We start from the raw sequence: 17642 nt of genomic DNA, 5'->3' as shown, positions 1-17642 counted from the left end.
GAATATCAAAACAACATTGATTGCTAAAAATAATATATCTTATCTTAATCAATCCATTAAAAAAAAAAAAAACACGTCACACTGGTATCAATAGTATTAATTATCCATGATGATTTTCAAGTAGCAGTGATCATTAATAGTAATCACAATTTAAACTTATACGTAGTAAACTCAAAGCTATCAACTCTTCAAATTTAAACCGAGATCACCTCTATAATATAAACAGAAAACACACACACACACACACACAAAAAAAGCCTTTCTCAAAACAGCAGCGGTCACTAAAAATATTACTTGAGCCACAGCCGTGAGACCGCCATCACTTCGCTCTCTCATTAACCTTATGGTGGCGCTGGGTCTTCAGGGGTCAGGGAACGGGGAGAAGGAGGAGAGAAATGGGTAGGTTAGTGGTGTTGGGGTGGGACGGTAGCAGCCGCCGCGGAGGGAGTGAGGATGTGGGGGGAGAGACTGTGATGAAGGTGGAGTAAATCGATGCCAACGGGGCCGAGTTACTCCTAATGTTGGAAGGAAATGGAAGCATCTAACAGGCGGAGATTAGCTTTGGAAGGGGGGTCGTCTGGTAGGCAAAGAGGAGATGCGAGGGGAAAATGGCGGAGAAAAAAAAAAAAAAAAGGTCAGATAAAGAGTAAAAATGAGCGAAGGAGAGGAAGAAAAAATGCCTCAGAATCGAGTAGATGATGAAGAGAAAAGAAAATGTAATAGAGGAAATGTTATCTGTGGTATCGAGACTGCTAGGAATGTAAGAGATGATGTGTGGAGGATGAAAAAAAATAATGGATGGAAAGAAAGAATAATGGAAGTGAAACTCGAGATAACTTGGGTACCGGAGACGAAAGGAAAAAGCGAATACGATGTGTGAGGAAAGAAATGGATGGACAAAAAGAATGAGTGAGATAAAAAAAAGAAAAAAAGAAGAGTGGAATAAGAGAAAAGGAAAAGCCAATGTGATAAGACGTGAGGGTTGAAAAAGTGGATGGAAAGAAGGAAAAAAAACAATGAAAACGAAACTAGGCAAAGCTTGGAATAGCAGAGATAAGAATAAAACAAAAAGGATACAGTGAATATGAAAGGAGCCTGTACAAAAAAAAAATAAAACAGTAATTGAAGCTGCGAATAGAATAAAAGAAAGACGATGAAAGAAAAGAGAGAGAGAGAGAGAGAGAGAGAGAGAGAGAGAGGGTATAGGAGGGGGAGAAAGAAAAGCTCCTGAAGGCATAGACGAAATGTGTAGACTGTGAGAGAAAGGAAAGGAAAGGGTAGGAAAATTAAATAATAAGCCGTGAGAGAAAAGTTGAAAAGGTTAGAGGGAATGTTGGTATAATAGTTTTGTTAGGAAAAAAAATTAAGAAATAGTTGGAACATTATAACTGCATTAATTAGTAAAATAAGGCCATTTGAGACAAGCAATTCAATGGAAGGAACTGAGCGTAGAAGTGAGAAAACTATTCAACTTTTATGAAAGAAAATGGAGAGAGAGAGAGAGAGAGAGAGAGAGAGAGAGAGAGAGAGAGAGAGAGAGAGAGAGAGAGAGAGAGAGAGAGAGAGAGAGAGAGAGAGACCTGACTCGTTTGAAAGCAGGTGATGGTGGATTAGACAAACGTGGTAAAGAAATTATAAAGAAAATAAAGGATATTATCACGTCTTAAGAGTAAAATTTAAGACATTCATTAGGTTGATGAAGATTATGATGATGATGATGATGATGATGATGATGATGATGATGATAAAACTACATTACAACTTATTAGGCAATGCAAATGAAATCTAGACATTACAACCACATTATATTCTCAAATACATCAAGTGAACACAAATACATCATCAGACAAACCAAAATCAGCATGACTGTAAACCCATGAAATTCACAAGCGACGCAAACATTCTCCTCATCATCTCATCGCGTACCGTATTGTTCATGTCAACGCCACTTTACTACGTTCAATACCCTCGAGTACTTTTAATGTCCTCACATGTATTGGTATTCAGCGTTTTATGGATACTTAATTTTTTTCCGCTATCGTAACAGCTGATACCTTTTTTTCATGTAACTGTTGTCCTCGTTTATTTTTCCTTTCGACTCGTTATGTTCGTTGTTCTGTTATATTCAGCAATTCGTTGTATATGTTCGTCAATTCAATCATTACTCTTATTATTAATTACTCATTACTTATCAATGATTACTGATTTTTTGGAGTTGCGCGTTCATTCAGGGTATTTTTAGAGAGAGAGAAAGAGAGAGAGAGAGAGAGAGAGAGAGAGAGAGAGAGAGAGAGAGAGAGAGAGAGAGAGAGAGAGAGAGAGAGAGAGAGGAGGTTGACGTAAGGCCTTTTCCTGTCACTCATTACTCCCAGTTTACGCAAAAGGAAGGAGATCATAAAATAACTCTGGTCTAATTCAAGATTGGAGAATTTTAAGTTCTCAGCTCGCGACCCCATGACCTCGGTCCCCATCCCTGCCCACTGGCTCGCTCGTGCTCGCAAAGGCCATCATCTTCGCTTTCTTATTACCAAATTGATCGCATTTCCTCGTTGTCACCTCGCTTATCTTGACGTTGTTTTCGTATCCTATCTTACAAGCGAGTGAAACTACATCAAATATACAGCTGTTCTAAGAAGTAATAGCCCAGAAGTCATATTATCGAGCTCATTACATTTCGTCGTCATCGCGTCGCTTATATCTTCTACATGTCGACTGTGTTTTCATGTCAGATCGTGTAAGTGAACGAAATTAACTTTATTTACAGCTGTCCTAAGAATTAATGTCACGAAGTTCAGTGATATATTTCTTAGCCTTTTTTGCATAATATGGCATTACTTCTCTGGGTAATAGTACATATCCCAGCATTGAAAGATTATCAATGTTTACTTTCCTAAACCTTGTACAGTTGGCTCAAGAAGTAATGTCGCAAAATCTACTGAAACATCCTGAACATTTTGCAGTATATAACATTACTCTTGATGCAGCTGTAAGTGAATTTCTAGCTAAAACGTGTTCGTTTTCCAGTCACTCAACTAACACTGCATTTCCTCCTCGCTCTTAATTAAACTGCTGACTTATATATATATATATATATATATATATATATATATATATATATATATATATATATATATATATATATATATATATATATATATATATATATATATATATATATATATATATATATATATATGTCACTGGGGCAGAAACAAACTAAATAGTTATGGTTATGTATCTATATTACTTGTAAAAGGCACTTCGTCTAAATGCAATTCTTTTCTTTCCTTTTCTTGTTTATTGTTCCTAATTTAACAGTATCCAACACTAAAACCTAACTAAATATCTACTATGTACATATGTATTTCTAGAAAATAGTTTTGTTTGATCCAAATCTAACTCTTTATGCTCCTTTTTTCCCATTCCTTGTCAGTGTTTCTTGGACGCTTCGCAATGCTGTACGATATTTTCTTGTGTATGTGTTTCATGCAAGTAGGTTGTGGTTGTGATTTTCTTATTTTCTCTCATACCTCTAGTGTTGTGATGCACTTAAATCATGTACTTGAAACTAAGAAAAATAGTTTCCTATTCTCTATCAATTTTTCATACATTTCCTAACAAGTAAGCCAATGTCATTCATTTAATCCTATCCCTCACACCTTTCATTAACCACAAGGTACGAACAGAGGAGATACATTCCAATTCTCTCTCACTCTCTCTGAGCCATTCCACTCCCCATAATTCACTCCGGGAGATGAGGAAGGGAGAAGGGAGAATGGGCATTTGGGATATTAAACATGTCCCTTCCTCATTCCTTCCCCGGAGTGACTCAAGCTTACATCTCCGCAGTGCCGGCCAGGTGGGTGAAGGAACCTCGAGACGTGAGTGTGATTCGAGGTGAGGATGCCATTCTCACCTGCCAGGCAACCGGCTTCCCCGAGCCCACCGTTACCTGGAGAAGAGCTCGGCCAGGTGAGAGAGGCAATCAGGGAGGTAAAGGAGATAGAGGTGAAGGAGGCAAAGGTGAAAGAAGAGGAGGGACAGATGGTCAGGTAAAGGAATGAAGGGAAAGGAAAGGAGATGATTTCAGACAAGACAGGTAGTCACGGAGAAGAGACTAAGAAAGGGAGGAGGATGCTTTAAGTGAGAGAAGAGTAGAAGTAGCGAGGATTGAATCAGGTATAGCAATTAAGGAAAAGGAAAGGAGGAGGAGAAACGAGTGCAGAAAAAGACAGTAAAGGAAAAGAGGATAGCGGAGGAAGGAAAATGCTGATCTTGAGCGAGAAGTGTAGAGCCAAAGGAGCAACATGAGGAGAAAACAAAGAATTAGTCAGGAACATGAGAAAAGAGACGGTAGGAAGAAATCTTAAGAGAGAAAGGGAGAAAGAGAAGCTGTTGGACGTGGACAAATACAGTAGAAGGAACCAGGGAGGAGAGAAGATGGAAGGGAGGAAAAGGTTTTAAGCGAAAGAAGTTGCAGGATGCGGACAAATACAGAAGTGAACGAGTGGGAGGGAGCTGAAGAAGGGTAAGAGTGAGGAGGCTGACTGAGTTCACGCTGCTTCAAGAAGGGCACGTTATATGAAGCATCTTGCCAAACACCCACGAGCATTTTAGTTCCAGGACACACACACACACACACACACACACACACACACACACACACACACACACACACACACACACACACACACACACCAACTTTCGTAATGACATTCAGTGAGAAACTAATTACTCGCTCTCACCTGTAAAGTTTGAGAGAGATTTTAGATTGCCTCGCACCAATATCTGGAGGCATCACGATTTTTTTTTTTCGTTTTTTTTTTCTTTTCCGGCAGCAACTCATCTATTTTTTCTTGTTTTTTTTTCTTTTCCTTTTAGATTTTAGCTTAGGTTTTGCAGCGAGGAAAAGCAGACGAATTTATCCAACACAGGGACAGTTGATAAGGGTGAGGTGGGAGGAAGCTGGACAGAAACGCTAATATATACAAACTTCTTTTAAAATTTTCTGCTTTGTTTCACGTAAGCTTTTTTCTTTTCACTATTGACCAGCACAAACTTTTCCGCCGAGTAATTTAAGCAGATAACGTAAACGCTGATCACACGGTTGATTTGATCCTGAGATAATAATATAATCTGGAAAGTATTTTGTCTTAAGCTCATGTCCTGTTATTTGTAGACCCTTAAAAAAAGAATCCTGAGTTCATAGTTACAGGAATGTTCCTTTTAGTTCAGTACTGATGACTCTAATATTCCTCAAGTTTGCATTAATATCACTGATTTTAACAAAACATCGGCTTCCTCGAGCGATATGTAAATGCAATACTAATTAGACAGAGACAGGAATGTTACCATTTTTTTTATTAAGTATTTATAACTTAAATAATCCTCAGGTTTACATTAATACCAATGAGTTTATAGTCTACCAAGAGCTGCCTTCCTCAAACAATTACTAAAATGCAATACTGAGTTAATAAGAGCCAGGAACGTTGCATTTTGTGCTGAGACCATAAAATCTTCAACCTCACGTACATTACAAAATGAATGTAGTAGTTCCAGACACCACTTTCCCGGAGCAATAACTAAATAAGTTTAACTCCATCCTATTCATTACATTCTTCCTTTTGTAATGCTACCTGAGAAAGAACAAAAAAGAAAAAATATATATACACAATAGCAGCACGACTCCGCCGCCTTCAGGGAACCATTAAAGAGATATACTCACACAACGGCAAGGAAAACACGACACTCATATGAAAAAGTAAATATAATCCCCCACAGGACCAGCGAAGGGCATGTACAGCAGCGTGGATGTTGACGTGGGCGTGAGTCTGCCTCTGAGTCGATCTTGGGGCAACGGAACACTGGTGGTGGGCTCAGTGACGGAGGAGGCGGAAGGGGACTACCTGTGTGAGGCCAATAATGGAGTAGGGACCGGCCTCTCGCAGATCGTCAACTTACAAGTGCACGGTAAGCGTAAGGAAGTGGTGTTAGGATTATGTTATTGAGAGAAGGTGTTATTGTTGTCTGATCTCCATAGCACGCTGGTTTGGTCATAATTATGGGATCAGAGGCCTCTAGTATATCGTCAACTTCAGAGTGCACGGTAAGTGATGCTATGGGAGTGGTGCTAGGTTAGGTTTAGGGCCATGCTATTGAAAGAAGGTATTGTTTTTATATGATTTCCATTACACGAAAAATAGGTCACAGTTATGGAGTTCTGAGGTCACATTAATGGGACTGAATGCCACCTCATTGAGTCTGGAGATAAAAGATAAGGTTTTTGCTACATTTAGAATATGGAAGTCACATTAATGAGTTTGGTCACACTTATAAGTTTTAAGGTCACATTTATAAATTCCCTGATCACATTAATGAGTTTTGAGTCATTTTAATGAGTTTAATGGTCAAAGTTAAACACACACACACACACACACACACACACACACACACACACACACACACACACACACACACACACACACACACACACACACACACACACACACACACACACACACACACACACACACACACACACACACACAGACACACACACACACACACACGAGACGAGAACAATAACATTATCTTTAACACACTATATAAAACAAAAAAAGTATAATAACATAAGGCAGAATAGATAAACCCAAAGGAGAGAAAGAAAGAAGAGAAAACGACACAAAGCAGTAAAGAAAACAAGGTAATGGGGCCTCCTTGCTAAGCCCCGACAGTAGTACATACTCGCACGTACCTAACTTTACCTGATAAATTGTGTCAAGAGGCTTACAGGCCCTCAGGTGGGTCCTTGTGTCTCTCCTTTACGCGGAAAATATTGGAGCGAGAGTTAGAGCGAGGGAGAGAGAGAGAGAGAGAGAGAGAGAGAGAGAGAGAGAGAGAGAAGAGAGAGAGAGGAGAGAGAGAGAGAGAGAGAGAGAGTTAATTCAGCCAATGTCGAGCGAGAAGAGAAATATTCCTGCTCTTCCACCACCACCACCACCACAGCTCCCATTCAACAGCAGTGCAGTAATTATCTAACACTCCGGACACCAATGAGTAAAATGTTTTTCCATGAGTGGTATCAATTAAACATGAGGATAATCACATGTACTATTACTCATAACTGAAATGCACGTCCATGGCTTCCCGGCTTTTATTGGTTAAGAAAATATATTTATAAGGTATATCAAAGAGAGAGAGAGAGAGAGAGAGAGAGAGAGAGAGAGAGAGAGAGAGAGAGAGAGAGAGAGAGAGAGAGAGAGAGGAGAGAGAGGAGAGAGAGAGAGAGAGAGAGATAATACCATTCATAAGAAAAAGATAGGAAAATATAGAGGCTGATTTCCATACACGTAATAATATTTTTTTACGTAATAATATTCTTTTACGTGATAATATTATTTTACAGGTATGAATATAATAAAAAAAAATTACACCTATCATGCTTAACACTTTAGACTTTTACCTCACTTATTTCCAAACTATATTCTAAAACCTCATATGACTTTAGTGTTCCAGCACTAAATAGCCAAACAATTAAAATACGAGAACTTAAAAACACGAATTTTAACAATATCAAGCAGATGACATTTTTTACCTTTATTTTAGGACAGGCACCTGAGTGGGTCTTTTTATTATCATCATTATCTTTTTTTGTTCCTTTTGTTGCCCGTAGGCAGTGACCTCATTAAGTAAAAAAAAAAAAGACAGAATCCACGTTTATTAACCAATGTATTCTTACCTACGTTCATCAATTCACTTATAGTTTTTGTTTTTGTATTCCTATTATTTTTGGGTTCTTGTACAATTCTGTGGTCAATAAACCTATCTATCAATCAATCTATCTATCTGTCTGTCTGTTAACCTAAGTAATCTTACTTACGTTCACCAATCCATGTGTGTTCCGCAGCGCCGCCAGTGGTGAGCGGGGACGGACGGGTGGAGGCACGGCGGGGCGAGAATGTTAAGCTGCACTGTGAGGCTCGAGGGGACCCGCCCATCAGCCTCTCGGTGGCCAGAGACGGCAAGCCCCTCGACACCAACGACTACAGGTGCGTCTGGGGGAGGGAGAAAAGGTAGCAGCAGTAGTAGAAGTGGTGGTGCTGGTGGGTGGTAGTGGTAGTAGTAGTAGTAGTAGTAGTAGTAGTAGTAGTAGTAGTAGTAGTAGTAGTAGTAGTAGTAGTAGTAGTAGTAGTAGTAGTAGTAGTAGTAGTAGTAGTAGTAGTAGTTGTTGTTGTTGTTGTTGTTGTTGTTGTTGTTGTTGTTATGCTAGAAGGAGGAGGAGGAGGAGGAGGAGGTGATAGGATTACACAACATATTCAAACGACAATAGACATTTAGCTCTTCGAATGGCCGTTTGGAGGTCAGTTATAACTAATTATTTAATAGACAGGGCACTGGAGCGAAAAAAATAAAATAGTATAGTAGAAAGAAGATAAGCAAGTATTACAGAGGAGAAGGAGAAGGAGGAGGAGAAGATATATTGATTCACCATCATTTACCATCACATTGTGAAAAAAAAAATAAATAAATCACAGAAAAAAAAAATATATACAAAAATCAGTTTGCAGGTGTATAAAGGTCATAGCTGCATTCTGGTATGTCACGGAACGCCCCCTTGGAAACTATTACTTAAAGAGGACGTCCGGTGAGTTGATTGGTGCGCTGCGTGGACAATGTATGCAAAAAAATGTATGCATCTTGATTAACATAACGATACAGCCCCAGCATTGTCATTATATTTCATGCTAGTGTGTGTGTGTGTGTGTGTGTGTATGTGTGTGTGTGTGTGTGTGTGTGTGTGGAATTCAGCACAGTCCTAAAGATCACGTGGTGGACTCGTAAAACGCCAGTTATATGCTCCTGGTAAGAGCTTAGAGTTCATATAGTCTCATCTATGTTAAGGCAGAGAACTTTCCCACATTCCACTCCCTAAACTCTTCCTCAAGGAGGACACTAATTGCTCGCTCATCACTGAAAACCCTTAGTAATTCGAGCGTGACGCTAACCTCAGCCAAAGAAGTGACAAGAGAGAGAGAGAGAGAGAGAGAGAGAGAGAGAGAGAGAGAGAGAGAGAGAGAGAGAGAGAGAGAGAGAGAGAGAGAGAGAGAGAGAGAAAATCCGAGTATGAGGTTATCTAACATGTGTTGGAAGACTAAAAGAAAAGAAAAAGAAGAAAGACGAGGAAGATAAAAAAAAACAAAAAAGAGAAAAAAACAGGAAGAGAGTGGTGGCAGCTAAGGAGAAAAGAATATGAGGAAGAGGAAAAAGGTGAGGAAGAAGCAAAACATAAGTGGAGGAAGTCATGCCAAGGGATCATTTTGCTCTGGCTGATGAGGCGAGGAACGACGCGCGGTGAGCAGCAGGCGATGGGAACACACTGCTGGGAGCCATCGTCCATCACCGTAAAGAAGAGAAAAAGTAAAACACGTGTAAAGAATGAAAAAAAAAAAAAGATACGAAGAATGAGAACAATGGTTACGATGAATAGCTAAAAATATATACGATGAATAGCAGAAAAGGGAACGTAAGAGAGGGAGGTGAATAAATCATTGCCGCAGGATCCTCTTTGAAATGTGCATGTAAAAAATTACAGTGGAAGTAAAAAAAAAAAAAAAAAAAAAGGAATAGGATTAAAAGAAAAATGAAAAAAATATTGATCCAAACCAAAACACAAGACAAAACACGAAGCAAATAGATAAATAAACAAAAGGAAGAAAAACAATAAAGAACAAATATCTGGTAAAAAGAAAAGATCAGTCACATTTATACAGAAAACCTGAATAATTATAAACAAAGCAACGTACAAAACAAAAACAAAAAAGAAAAGGTCAGTCACATTTATACAGAAAACTTGAAGAATTATAAACAAACCACCGTACAAAACCAGTGATAAATCAACCAGAAAAAGCATTACAGTAACTACCCACGTACACAACCACAACATATACATTGCTACCTATGTTAAGATGTTTGATACAGTGAAGGTAATCCAAGAGACGCCCCTTAGAGAGACAGGCAGGTGTGAAACCCTTGACGTCTCTTTCTAAAGTGAAGGATTAAATTAACACTCGAGGCATCAATATTGTAGTGAAGGTTTAAACGCAACAGAAATTATTACACCACTTCATCAGGTACAAGAATTGCTAATCTCTCTCTCTCTCTCTCTCTCTCTCTCTCTCTCTCTCTCTCTCTCTCTCTCTCTCTCTCTCTCTCTCTCTCTCTCTGCACAACATATCAACAAAAGACTACACTGATGAAAACTAACCTATTCACAAAGATCAATGGAACACAACATATCAATGGATTTGCAAAAGTTATCCAATTCACAAAAGCCAATCAGACCATGAAACTGAAGACGCAGAGAGAGAGAGAGAGAGAGAGAGAGAGAGAGAGAGAGAGAGAGAGAGAGAGAGAGAGAGAGAGAGAGAGAGAGAGAGAGAGACCCACCCAACCACTCACTCACACACACACACACACACACACACACACACACACACACACACACACACACACACACACACACACACACACAATACTTATCACCGCTGCAAGGGAAGCAGCAATACTGAAGCAAGAAAAACCAGAAATTCATTCTATCTAATTGTTTCCGCCCAATCCCAACTCTCTCTCTCTCTCTCTCTCTCTCTCTCTCTCTCTCTCTCTCTCTCTCTCTCTCTCTCTCTCTCTCTCTCTCTCTCTCTCTCTCTCTCTCCCGCCCCAAGCTATTCCCTTGCCCGGCCAGATATTAATAAATGCTTTGTGTTCTGGCCGACAGATGGCAGCACAGGCCAATCTTCCCTGATTGCTCTCTATTTGCCGGTACTCCAACTGACGCAGGAAACAGATGAAAAATAACAGAAAAATCGTGACAACCGTGTACGATGAGAGAGAGAGAGAGAGAGAGAGAGAGAGAGAGAGAGAGAGAGAGAGAGAGAGAGAGAGAGAGAGAGAGAGAGAGAGAGAGAGAGAGAGAGAGAGAGAGAGAGTAAATAATGAAAGTAATAAAGCAGAAAGATAGATCAAAACTTTCTATGATGTTTAGTTTGTTCTTAGTGGTGGTGGTAACGGTGTGTGTGTGTGTGTGTGTGTGTGTGTGTGTGTGTGTGTTTCTTTTCGTACAGATCCTTCCTTCCTTCCTTTCTTCCCTATTTATTTACATTTTTTATCGAGTTCTCTTCAGTTTCTTCCTTCATTCTGTGTTTTACTTTCAGGGTGATCACATGAGATTGGAGGAAAACATTAGCAACTAGTTCATATGCAAACGTTATACTTCTAATTGTTGTGGATGTAACTGGAGTATATTGTTAGTATTCTCCTTTTATATTTTTATCTGTACAGGTGGCGCTTCTATTCCTCTCATTTTTTTTTCTGCAGGTAACGAAAAACAATGTATATTTCCATGGGGGGGAGATGTGAATATTACCATTGTTTTCTTGACACCTGTGACGTGGCAAGGACAATGTATTTTGTTCGTAGTATGTATATTACTATATTATGATATCTGTAAGTAAGAGGTAATGGAAGTGTTAAGTATTAGTGGTAGTAACGTAAGTAATTGTATTTGTAGTAAGGACAATAGAGCTGGTGGTTTTGGTGTTTGTAGTGATTTTAGTTTGCAGTATTTATTATTATTATTATTAGTAGTAGTAGGAGTAGTAGTAGTAGTAGTAGTAGTAGTAGCAGTAGTAGTAGTAGTAGTAGTAGCGACGGTGGCGGTGGTAGTGGTGTAGGAGTAATGATAATGATAGTTGGTGTTGTTGTGGTGGTAGCAAGTCAGGACACAACAAATGGTGCACCGGGTCATTGGCGGCGATCACTCAGGGCTGGCCAGCGGTGCTCGTGGCCAGTGTTTCATGGCTCACAGCATCAAATCTCAATTTAGGCGTAATTTGACTTTCACCGTTGCTTCCGGATCAGTTTGTATTTTAATAACTGCTGCTACATTACAACTACCTACTACTAATACTATTACTACTACTACTACTACTACTACTACTACTACGACTGGTACTATTGAAGCATTAGTACTAGTAGCCAAAATAGTAGTAGTAGTAGTAGTAATAGTAGTAGTAATAGTAGTAGTAGTAGTAGTAGTAGTAGTAGTAGTAGTAGTAGTAGTAGTAGTAGTAGTAGTAGTAGTAGTAGTAGTAGTAGTAGTAGTAGTTGCAACACACACACACACACACACACACACACACACACACACACACACACACACACACACACACACACACACACACTAACACAACCTCGGGCAGGTGACTGTCTGACAGTAGGTACGCAGAAATAAAAGATCAAGTGAAACAAAATTGCGTCATGTATCTTTCTCTGTATTTCATCCTGCCATCCGGTCTCCCCTCGCCGCCCCTCGACCATATCACACACTCACTAATTAACACTGAAATTTCACTGCCACAAACATGTACAACTTGTCACACCCACAGACACACGTGAACTGTACTCAGGACAGCGGAAATTTAGTGATGAAAAAGATACAAGTTATATTCTCGGTATTCCCAGGTTTAGTCCTCATTGCGGAACTCTGCACGCGTCTGCCTTTTCCACTGCTTATGACTTGACCTCTTTCAAGGGGAGAGTATCGGAGCACATCTCTAGAACTAAATCTTTGTCGCTTTTTTCCACGTAGCAATTAAGTTTTTTTTTCTCTCTCTCTCTTTTCATGTTCTTGGTCAGTCTTTTTACGCGTAAAGGAGTTGTGCTAAATTTTATAGCCTGCTTTCAACACGCAAACGAGAAACTTTCGTCATTAGGTTTATGGATTAGTTTAGGTTAAATATGTACAGCCATGGACATTGTCGATTACTACTATCTATCGCTACCACTGTGTTTATTGTTTACATTTAATCTTAAGTCATCTGATCTGTTCACAGTCTGTCACTACTCTGATTTTGTAATGAGACTGACAAGAGGACGTAAGATCGAGGAAATCTTTAATCACAGTGGTAGTGAGAGCAAACGTATCTTCACTTCTGGCCATAACTGTACATAAATGCATTTTGAAAAAAAAAATGTATTTAAGTGTTCTTATAACAACAACAAAAAAGTATTCATGTCGTTATATCACGAAAGCGTTTTTCTTTTCGTAATAAAAAGAAAAAACTCATCGTATTCAAGTGATTGATAGTAAAGCTTTTCATATTTTTGTAGTATTATAAAAGATTATCATTTTTTTTTCTTTTCTTCTGTGATTATCTACCGTAACTCCCTTAGAATTAAAATCTCTCTTTAGACATTATCTCATCTTCCCTGCGGGCAACTAAGGAGCAGCCAGCCCATGCACGATGCAAGGCTATCTCGGTACAGAACATACATTATTTTACCCGCATTTATCACTCGAAAGACGACATTTCCATTATCATAACTTTAGTGGGTACTGTGTCCCTTCCCTTCCCCTGGACCGTAATCTCACACGTTTCGTCGCCTTATCTCGACAACTTCCACGGGTTTTAGTAGAAGTTAAGGTTTTCAAGAGTGCTCTCGTGATTGTAATGATAGTCTAAAAGTGCTTATGTATCACCAATGGGAAAAAATACGCTTGATAACTTGACTAATGAACCCTGTGGCATTAGATAACACCTTACGGGAGACCGATGCGTTTAAGAATACAAGCATTAGTCCAGTGTTCTTTGTGGTCCACTGGTAACTGTCTCGGGTAATGGACACAGTGACACAAGTTCGAATCATGCTCAATCTTATTTAAGCGCATTAATGTGTTGTATTTGCAGGTACAACGTGGAGGTGATGGACGGGGCGGAGGTACGGCCTGGCGGGGTGAGAGCCGAGGTGCGGATAACGAACGTGGCACCGCAAGACTCCTCGGTCATCGCCTGCACCGCCACTAACACCTACGGCAGCCACACGCACCACATGGAGTTGAGGGTGCAGGGTGAGCATTCCTCCTAATCTCCTACACACGCTTACACTGTTCCACTCAATTCGCGTCCAGCTGTAACTTTTTTTTTTCTTGTTGTCGTTATTCTTTTTTTTTCGCAAACACAACAAAGAGACAGATGAAGTACCATACTGAAAAAATTATTGTTACATTTATTACGACACCCATCATACACTACACACACCACACACATGCACACACACAAGAACGATAAATGCATTTTATTTCGTCATACGTACGTATGTTTTTTTTTTTTTTTTTTCACGCCATTCTTTCCCCCTTGCCTGTCACTGAGCCCTCTGAGCTTCCTGACCTTTGCCTCCCCACTCAGACGCCCCTGAAGCGCCGCGGGACCTGAGGGTGAGTCGGGAGGGCAGCAGGGTCGGCTACCGTCACGTGGGCGGCGCCTCCCTCCCCCAACACGCCCATCACTCACTATGTCATCCACCTGAAGCCCCAGAGCGGTGAGTCGTCCCTTGTATCAGTAAGTTTACTATTACGATAAACGCAATGGACTCCTTAACTTAATCCTATCACTGTTATTCACAGCATCTAATAAATACACTTAGACATTCTTTTACTTCTACAGTCATCTCAAAGCATCTTACAGGTTAGATGTTGGAATGTTTCTTTTTTTCTTTTTTCTTTTTTCTTTTCCAGGTGGTGATTGTAAAGACTCCATTCGGTGCTTCTAGTGTTGTATTGTGAAAAGGTTAAAAAACTGATGCTTACTGCCTTTCTAATCACTCATATTTTAGTATTTCTTGCAGCTATTCATCTCCCGCTCTCCAGAAATATCTTCAGCAGTAGCTCATAAAACGAAAAAGAAAAGAAAAGAAAAAAAAACTAATTGCAAAGCCACTTAGATAAAATATAACGATAAACATAACGGTCGCTTAAACAATATATGCATACTTTAACTTTGATTTTTTGGGTGGTTATCACAGTGAACTACGCACTTGTGTATGTAAGCGAGATCTACATGAAAGGCAAGGCAATAACACACACTCATGCACATTTCATAATAAGGAATACATATATTAGTATGCTACTCCAATATTTTGTTTCCCTTAATAATCATCCAAAAAAAAAAATGATCTTGAATTCCTCTCATAATAGTGAAATATGTGAAGCTACTAAAAGGCTCATTACGTACTCATGAGAGGAAAACTGTTTACCTGTGCATTTAATTAATAATCTCGTGATTACAACATTACTTGCAACACTAATTCTATATTTGCTTTTATATTATATTTGCGAGTTGTTTTCTGAATTAATTTACAGGCTTCATGACTCTCTCTCTCTCTCTCTCTCTCTCTCTCTCTCTCTCTCTCTCTCTCTCTCTCTCTCTCTCTCTCTCTCTCTCTCTCTCTCTCTCTCTATCTTTTTCTCTTATCAAACACACACACACACACACACCATTTACCACTAATTACAAAGATTTGGTCGAGACAAAACACAGCCATCAGGGAGAGACACGCAGCCACTGCTACCGCTTTCTGTCCTTTACTCTTCTCATTTCTGTAAAGGCAACCAGTTCTCCGAGCGAAATATGAATGCATGTTTTTGTTTTTGGAATCTGAAGTGCCTGTGTGTGTGTGTGTGTGTGTGTGTGTGTGTGTGTGTGTGTGTGTGTGTGTGTGTGTGTGTGTGTGTGTGTGTGTGTGTGTGTGTGTGTGTGTGTGTGTGTGTGGTGTGTGTGTGTGTGTGTGTGTGTGTGTGTGTGTGTGAGAAAAAGAGAGAGAGAGAGAGAGAGAGAGAGAGAGAGAGAGAGAGAGAGAGAGAGAGAGAGAGAGAGAGAGAGAGAGAGAGAGAGAGAGAGAGTGCGCGCGTGTGTGTGTGTGTATAGAAATATTCGTTCTAATGCACCAAGACTTCTTATTGTTCATGGTACAATCAGTGTTCTAATAGAAAGAAATGACGTTCCGATCATTTCCCAGTAACTCTTTAAAATTCCTTCCTGAAAATCGAATTGATTTATTAACCAGTGGTGTAACATGTGATGTTTTAGACATGTAGTGGTAGCAGCCTCCATGGACGGAACAAAATATATGTGGCGCAAAGTATGAAAAATCTATATTACTAAAATCGCTAGGTCTGTCTCTCTCAGGCCGCCGTTCTTCCTCATGTTTTCATAGCAATGCTGTTGAACTATGGATTGAAACTGACACCATTCAATGCAGAATGGTCGACAGTCTATACAAAATTTACAAGTAACAGTAAAACACTTTACTTCAAAGGACAGAACGCTTTTGATGCGAACTCTTTCCATGCTGTGCCCTCTGTCTCGAAAATTATACATTTTCTAAGCCGCGCAATCATTATTTTCTTCTTCAAGGCATGTAATACATATAATATTGTTGTATGCGTATTTCTAGTGATAGCCATGTTGATACATGTGTATCATATAAAACAATACTAATGCTCTAGCGAGGGATATTGATGCATGGATGGATTGTCAGTCATACATTTTTTTGCAATTTGATTTGGATGGAAACAAATGACGCACGGTCCAACATGACAGGTACCTAGTTTGCTAACCAGGTCACACAGGTATTACTGCACATCACGAGTTTTACTGAAAGGACAGGTATCGCATCCATTCTGGCATATGTTGTTGTTTTTGTTGTTGTTAAGCATATGCGGACGTGTCACGTCTACAAACATGAACCTGTATGAAATAAACTGCTACATAAAGGAAAACAAAAACGAAAAAGAGTTTAAAATGAAATGCATAAATAGCAAAGACATTTTTTGCAAACCATGTACGTGTGCACCACGTCTACGTACAAACACGAGGCAAAATGGAATATATACTGTTACATCATAAAACAAAACGGAAAAAAAGAGAAAGAACAGTATAAAGCTCAATTCACAAAGAGCAAACACTGAATATAGCAAAACACATGAATAAAACGAGTCAATTACAGGCGCACAGCGAGGCAGAGGTAAAAACATTAACGCCATGCACGTGTTTCCCTCATCAGCCTCATGGGACAGCGTGAGCACCAGCCAGCTGAGGGCAGAGGGGGGCACCACCTCGGCAGTCCTCAACGACCTCCTGCCCGCCAAAGTGTACCAGGTGAGGCGTGCACAAAGATACGCACGCACACACACACACACACACACACACACACACACACACACACACACACACACACACACACACACACACACACACACACACACACACACACACACACACACACACACACACACACACACACCACACAGTGTGTTGGTGGTGGCGATAATGGTAGTAGTAGTAGTAGTAGTAGTAGTAGTAGTAGTAGTTTTGCATATGCAAAACATTTAGAATAAGGGCAAAAAGAAAAACAGGTTTATCCAAATAACACACGCGCGCCCGCGCGTACACACACACACACACACACACACACACACACACACACACACACACACACACACACCATCAAACCATCACCCAGCAGCGAACACGGACCAACAAAAGGCAGCAAAGGAGAGGAACAAAAATGTAGGTACAGTACCTCTGCTTCAAAAACCCTTCACTCTACCCACACTCCCTCCCACAGATCCGCGTGGTGGCCGTGAACAGCGTTGGGGAGTCTCCGTCCTCTGAGCCGCTAACGTTACGCACGGAAGGAGAGGCCCCGGGCGCGGCTCCCATCAAGGTGCGAGCAGTGGGCGTGACTTCCAGGCAGGTAAAGCTCACCTGGGCACCACCTGACCCCGACACCTGGAACGGCCAGCT

At 40.1% G+C, this 17642-nt stretch overlaps 1 protein-coding gene across 1 annotated transcript in view; it reads left to right on the top strand.

Moving 5' to 3' along the window:
• The window catches only part of LOC135107132 (cell adhesion molecule Dscam2-like), a 282482-nt gene extending 264841 nt beyond the window's left edge, over nucleotides 1-17641 (top strand). Inside the window, exons 13-19 of the mRNA XM_064016842.1 lie at nucleotides 3850-3972; nucleotides 5782-5970; nucleotides 7907-8048; nucleotides 13746-13906; nucleotides 14244-14376; nucleotides 16900-16994; nucleotides 17464-17641. Of these exons, the coding sequence (XP_063872912.1) occupies nucleotides 3850-3972; nucleotides 5782-5970; nucleotides 7907-8048; nucleotides 13746-13906; nucleotides 14244-14376; nucleotides 16900-16994; nucleotides 17464-17510 (890 nt within the window). The 3' untranslated portion in view covers nucleotides 17511-17641. The remainder of the gene's footprint in view (nucleotides 1-3849; nucleotides 3973-5781; nucleotides 5971-7906; nucleotides 8049-13745; nucleotides 13907-14243; nucleotides 14377-16899; nucleotides 16995-17463) is intronic.
• The last annotated feature ends 1 nt before the right edge of the window (nucleotide 17642 follows it).

This window comes from Scylla paramamosain, chromosome 14, assembly GCF_035594125.1.
Source record: "Scylla paramamosain isolate STU-SP2022 chromosome 14, ASM3559412v1, whole genome shotgun sequence".
Lineage (NCBI taxonomy): Eukaryota > Metazoa > Arthropoda > Malacostraca > Decapoda > Portunidae > Scylla > Scylla paramamosain.
The sequence above is the reverse complement of the archived record's forward strand: the minus strand, read 5'-3'. Positions and strand labels throughout refer to the sequence as shown.